The sequence below is a fragment of the Nematolebias whitei genome, chromosome 20 (assembly GCF_014905685.2).
Source record: "Nematolebias whitei isolate Nwh7 chromosome 20, NemWhi1, whole genome shotgun sequence".
In the NCBI taxonomy this organism is placed as follows: domain Eukaryota; kingdom Metazoa; phylum Chordata; class Actinopteri; order Cyprinodontiformes; family Rivulidae; genus Nematolebias; species Nematolebias whitei.
The window spans coordinates 1,175,692-1,182,357 of NC_056517.1; the positions used below are offsets into that span (position 1 = coordinate 1,175,692).

Sequence of the window (6,666 nt, forward strand, 5' to 3'; positions counted from 1 at the left end):
ATGAAACAAAGACCAGTGGCATGAAACAAAGACCAGTGGCATGAAACTGCTAAATGCTCTTTCTGATGGAGCGCTCGTGGCTGCAATGCAAAGATAACAGCTGTTTTTGCTCCCGCCTCTTTAACAAGCTCCTCCCCTGCGCTCTCAGCGTGCTGCTTCCTGCTTGCTCGACGCTTTGATGCCACCTGATGACGTCATCAACGAGCATTACTGCCGTTAACCAGTACAAGACAAATGTCTATCTAAATGTCTATAGTTTCTACATGTACTGTATATTGTGCATTCCTACTTTAAATATCTGTTAAAGTCATGCCAAAACCAATGCAGACATGTTCCTGACATGTTATAAGCTAGCTGGTTTTGGTTTAATTTTCTAATGTCATTTTCTTTCACTTGTTCCTCTCAATGCTTCCTTTTGTGGTTGTTGTCCACTGTTGTCACCACTCTTTGTTAAAACCAGGTCTCTCTTGTAACAGAGTCCCTGCGGCTCAATGGGATTAACCTGTAGAAATAAAGGTGGAATGAAACTGTTGCTGCAGTTCTGTGTTTTCAGGATGAAGAGCGAGCCGTGAGAAACTAGACGTTCGTGGGAAATCTGAACTCAGTGAATAAGATGCAGATGTTACAATGTCTGAACACAGTCCACCCAGCAGCACCTCTTCAGAACCTGTTTTAAACAAACTACTGCTAAACCTGATTATAGGAAATGAGATGAAAAATGGAACGTTATTGATAAATCACCAACTCATTTGCCTGTCACAGTATCTGCAAACACAAACTGTGTCCAGTCCGCCACAGAGGACCAACAATAACTACTGACTTCACAGGCTTTGATTTAGCAGAATAAAAACATTTCATTTGTCCAACAGTGACTTTCACTGACCTTTATTTACACAGGTCAACTCATTTTCAACAGAGACCTGTTAGGGGTTAAGGGCCTTGCTCATGGGCCCAGGGTGGGGTGAAGAATGAGGGTGGGGGCAGGTGTGGGTGGCTTCACCTACCCCACCCACATTTTTGATGTTGTCGGTACCGGGGCTTGAACCGGCGATCTTGCGATCACAGGTCCACCTTCTCTGACCTCTGCACCACCACTCCCCTTATTGACCGACTTATTGGGAAAATGGACATGACGAGACAAAATAAACATTGTGCCCTACAACAACAGTGTTTGAATTTGGACACATCATGTAAGAGAAGAAGCCAGAATTATTGGCAGAAGAGGCTGCAGTCTCACCTGGAGCTCAGGTCCATGGATGACGCTCCAGACAGATTGGTGGAGGTGGACAGCTTTAAGGCAGAGGCCGGCATGTTGCCGAGGGTCCGGGGGATGTGGCGCCCAGCGAGACTGGCAGCTGACTGCACGCTCAGACAGATGTTGTTCCCAATGAGGACCTGAGTGGTGGTGGGGGTGGCGCCTGCAGCGCTGCATCCCAGGAGCCCCAGAGCTGCTGCTGCTTGGGCGCCGGGAGCGGCGGCAGGTGTCGAGATGTTTGAGTTGGAAGAGGGCTGGAGGAAAGTCTGGGCCGTGACGGTGGTAGTGTGGGTCGACTGGTTGGTCTGGTGAAGCGTCGCTGCGGCGCTGGTGAGGTGCAGGTTTTTGAAAACGCCTGCTGAACAGAGCAGCTCATAAATGCAAAGGACAAACACACAACAGGAGGATTTTATTGCCATTATTCAAATTCATAGCTCAAGTTTGAGTGGCACACCTGCACAATTTAATGCAATCCAATTGACTTGCGCTGCAACACATCCTGACTCTGTGAGGCTGATTTCAATCTTGACACTGTAAATGTTGATGCAACACACTGTAATTGCAGAGCTGCTGGGAGTGACGTTTAAGAACTCTTTCAGACTTTATTTAAGATTCTGTTCACATGTTCAAAGACATACAGCACATAGAAAACATGTCAAGATTAAATATGTGTAAAGTCAAACCACACAGATGCATTTTCGTCCCTTCGGTCCCTTTAACCATTTTAAATCATTCCTGAACTCTTCTCTAGAGGCCCCAGTGTAGTCAGTCAAAAGAACGAGGTCAAACTAATCCAGAAATTATGGAGATTTTTTAATGTACCGTAATCTCTTGCTAGACAATGATCTCCAAGATTTAGGAGGTGTTTAACAAACTGTAAAAATATACAAACAAACAAACAACCTGCCTGGTACTGGGGGCAACAGGAAACTCACCTGCGTTCGTCAGCACCCCGTTGACTCCACCTGCCAGCACCAGCTCCTCTTTGGATTTGAACCCAAGCAGCTTATCTGTTGTGACGAGGGCTGAAGCAGCAAACTGAGCGCTGGCCTGGTCCAACGTCTTGGGCACAAGAATCTAAAGGAGAACCAGAGACACACAGAGGGGAGACGACATGAAACACTTGAGTAGATCGCTGCCAAACTGGAACTGATCCACATGCATCAATACTGCATGTGGGAATGAGCTGTTTCCCAAGAACACACGAACTGACCTTTAGCTCAAAGTCCTTGTTACCGTAGGACGACTGTGGCTACAGGAGTGATGGGCTCAAGTGTTTCAAGTGTGTTCGTCCAGACTAACCTGTGTGCTTGCAGGTGTTGTGGTGTTGTTGATCTGTTGCTGCTGACTCTGCTCCAGCTGCTGCTTCTTCATGAGAGCCAGCTGCTCCTGATGCTGCTGGTACTGCTCAGCCGTAAACACTGCAGAGGAACAGACAGGACACACCGGTCAAACACAAACTTACCAGGACACATTACAGTGGATTTGTTAGGAATACTAAATGGTAACTGGACTGTAGCACCATCTAGCACCTTCCCATCTTGTCAAGACACAGCTCTTTACACTACAATCTGTGCCCTCATAACAGCACTCTACTAGATCTGTACAGAAAATAATCGGTGCTTTATCACAAACATTCATTCAGCCTTTATTTATACAGGTAACGTCTCCTCGAGCCTCAGGGACTCATTTACAAGAGACAGATTCAAGCACCGACGGGACACACATCTGAGGCAACGAGGGGTTCAGGGTCTTGCCCAGGGACACTTCAACATGTGACTGCTGCTGGAATCAAACCCCCATCTCTTGCACTGGAGGACGACTGCTCTAACCACTCAGCCACAGCCGCCCCGTATCAAGACACCAAGTCGCCCACGGCTCAGCCCTTTGAATGCAACATGAGTTTAAAAATAAAGCTTTAGCAAAGCAACAATTTTAATCTGGACACAACAAGATGCAACAAATAAACAAAGTAGTCCCAAACACAGCGCCGTGGAGAACAAGGGTCCGCTCCGTGTGATTTGGACATGTGACATGTAACATGTTGCATTGTTGATGGTCTGTAGAGTTGTGAGTTCATGCTTCATTCATGAATACAGAAACGGTGTTAAAGATAATTAATCACACAAATGGTACTATTAAAAAACACATTCACATATATATATTTTTAAGTTGGTAGTTAAAAATCCTAAGAAATGCAAAGCATGCACATGCGTTTTAAATGTGCTCTATAAATAAATGACCTGAGTAAAGTCAAACTAAATGGAAGAATGAAACACTCGTGTGTACAAAACAGCTTTACAGATGGCCTGTAGGCTCTTCAGAAAAGAGACTATCTATAAACTTCAGGATTTGTTCTGCACAGTGGCGGGTTCAGTGCCGCTAATAGCAGAACTAACTTCTTGTTTAGCGGATTAGCGTTTTTGCTAACTTTGAAAACAATTAATGGAATTACCTTCTGCTTAATTTAAATCTGACAAATTCAAGTTTGCTAATATTTTTAAAGACCGTTCTCTGCACGGAAAGCATAAAGGATTTAGGTGATTTACAAGGAGCGATGCTGTGCTATGTTTTGTAGAACGAAGCAAAGCTAAGCTCCGCCCAGTGATGTCACCACCCTCGTTGTGCTTTCATATCTACCACAAACAGTCTCTGACTCACGGTGTCGGTTTACAGCAAATAAATGCCAAACCAGAAAACATCGTAAACAGAAACACTGCACACATAATTCCTACTCAGCATGTTTTGCAATACAACCGTCTTTGGGATGTGACTCTCTCACACCCCTTTACTTTAATACAGATTGTTTTTACCAAGAGAATATTGATGATGATACTGGTAACCACAAAGAGGATCAACAAAGTGAGTTTATTCATTTTAGTAAATGACACGAGGGAGATGTCTGACACAGATTGTATCCACCGATTCAGCACAGCAGAGTTCTGCTCCGCCTCTTTGGTTCTGATGGACTTGATTAATTTCTTAAAGCTCACCTTTGAACAGGACAGGGACACTTATGACTTATGGGCCATTTTGAGTTGTGTTCACTTACGTTGTTGTCCCATTACAGACAGTTTGTGTGAGCGACGGCAGTGCATGATAAAAGTTAGTGCTTTAACATTAGACTCCACTTTTTTAAACCGTTTAGCAAAGCTTTTTTTTCTTACACGAGTTGAAGAGGCTTGCAGTCTTTTTGCCTTTATTGTGAACATGTTCAAAATGTGTTGCAATAACTTTTCATTCACACAAAGAGTTGCTGCTAGCATCAAATACTTTCAGTAACACTACACTGCTACAGCTCAATTTTGACACACAAAGGCTACAGCCCTGAACGTCCAGGTTTTACCAAACCCATGAAAAATAGCAGTTAATTAATAAACTTGTCAAAATCTATTCAACTTTGTTTCTAAAGTGTACTAATATTACAAACGCAGCAGCCAAAGTGGATACAAAGTGAGCCATGGCCGGTAAGATGAAGGTGGTGATTAGGGCTGTATACTGAACCGAGGTTCCTTTATGGCACCGACCGACGCAGTTCGGTCAGTGTATGGACTGAAACATGACTCTTCTTTCTGTGTCGAGTTTCGGTATTGGCTGTAACGGGACACGTGGTTTCAGCATGCCAGCAGGTAAAACGGAGACATATAGCAAACAGACTACGCGTGTACACCCAGAGCTGTATAGAGCTGCCGTACAGCTGTAGGTCTATGGTGCTGGTTACGCCCACAGATGGTGGTTCACGTGTGCAGCGTGTGTTGTCAAACAGCTTCAATTTTTGAGCGGAATGTTGCTCTGCGTTTGCAAGGAGAGAGGAGCGCAGCCTCCCCTCCTCCTCTCTCAGCGTTAGTCAGTCTGTGAGTGTTGGAGCGCCTGAACAGCCAGATTCAACATCACCGTGACCGGACTTCTCTTCATCAAAGAACTCCGAGGACGGAGCTGTGCCTGGGATTTCAGCTGGTAAGTTCACGTTTGTTAAAGTTACTGCAACTTAATACGTGCATTGCGGTGAGTTAAACTTGGATCCATGTAACGCTAACGTGATATTAGTGTGTAGCTTTATCTATGTAGCTAGCTAAACTCAGAAGCTAACTAAAGATTGACAGTAACAGTCAGTAAAAATGTGCTCATCCATCCAGTCAGCTGCTTAAACAGGTCACTAATGTTCACGGTTTCTCCTCACAGGAGCCTCTGACCCTGATGTGAGGACAGACAAAAGAAAAGCGAGGGGGGGGGGGGGGGGGGAGGACAGTCACAAACATTGTTGTTAAAGTTTGCTGCTTTTTCTACAGTGGAGCTGCATGGTGGAGGCAAGTAAACTGTAAAGGATGTTGTTGACCAGTTAAACCAGTATCTCTCAGCCTAGATAATGGTTTTGATAAATAATAACACAACCATGTTATTGTTGATGTGTTCTCATGTCAGTTAGGACGATGATCAGAGCCCTAAACCCCAGAGAACCACAGAGAAGATTCAGGCAGAGACACAGAGGTGCAGAAGTCTGTATCAACTCTAACCTCAGTGAATCCAGTGACCTGCTGGTGGGGTGTGAGGGACAATATGTCAAAGTGACAACCAGGTATCTGTGTGTGCAACAATCATCATCCACACCCTCAGAGTGAACATGTTCTTCTGCTGGAGACACCATCATTTTTCATTGACCTTTATTTATCCAGGTGGTCTCATTGAGCCACGAGAACTCATTTTCAACAGAGACCTGTTTAGGAGCAGATGGGGGTTAAGGCCTTGCTCATGGGTCCAGAGTGGGGCGAATGAGGGTGGGGGCAGGTGTGGGTGCTTCACCTACCCCACCCACAATTTTGATGTTGTCATGGCTGGGGCGTGAACCGGCGATCTTCGGATCACAAGATCACAAGCACAAGATAAAGGTGAGCAACATTTATGTGCACAAACTAAAACAGTTGTTTTTTTATCTTTATACAATAAATATTTATTATGCTGAAAATAAAATATATCATTGCAAAATTTGTTTTTCCATTATGAGAAATGAAATTATTTGATTTCAAATTTTATTTTCATCTTTTTTTGTCGAGGAACTGCTTTAAGGTGTACCACACCAAATTAAAACGCCTGAAATAAACCATAAAAATGACAGGCGTTAAAACTGGTAAACTAGAGGCCAGGCGGCACAGTTTTTTCTGCATTTATGTAATATAGTTCAATGTTGAAATGGCTCATTTGAAATCGTTTGCACCCGTCATGTTGAAGTTCCTGTTCAGTAATAAACTTGGAGCTCTGAGGAAATCAGTAAACACCAGGAGCTTCAAATAACCATAAGGACCAGGAGATGAAACGCCGTGTAAAGGTCAGCTGTTCAATTTTAAAGATGTCACCCTGCGCTTACTTTAGAAAACATCGTAGAGCTACATTTTCTAATAGCAGTGAGTAGAAAA

The 6,666-nt window shown here is 44.1% G+C and overlaps 1 protein-coding gene across 1 annotated transcript in view; it reads right to left on the reverse strand.

The window, feature by feature from the left end:
• Positions 1 to 1,237: 1,237 nt before the first annotated feature.
• The window catches only part of LOC119426790 (enhancer of polycomb homolog 1), a gene marked incomplete at its 3' end in the record, with an annotated part of 20,540 nt that continues 15,111 nt past the window's right edge, over positions 1,238 to 6,666 (reverse strand). The window contains 3 exon segments of the mRNA XM_037694370.1: positions 1,238 to 1,613; positions 2,191 to 2,332; positions 2,558 to 2,676. Of these exon segments, the coding sequence (XP_037550298.1) occupies positions 1,238 to 1,613; positions 2,191 to 2,332; positions 2,558 to 2,676 (637 nt within the window).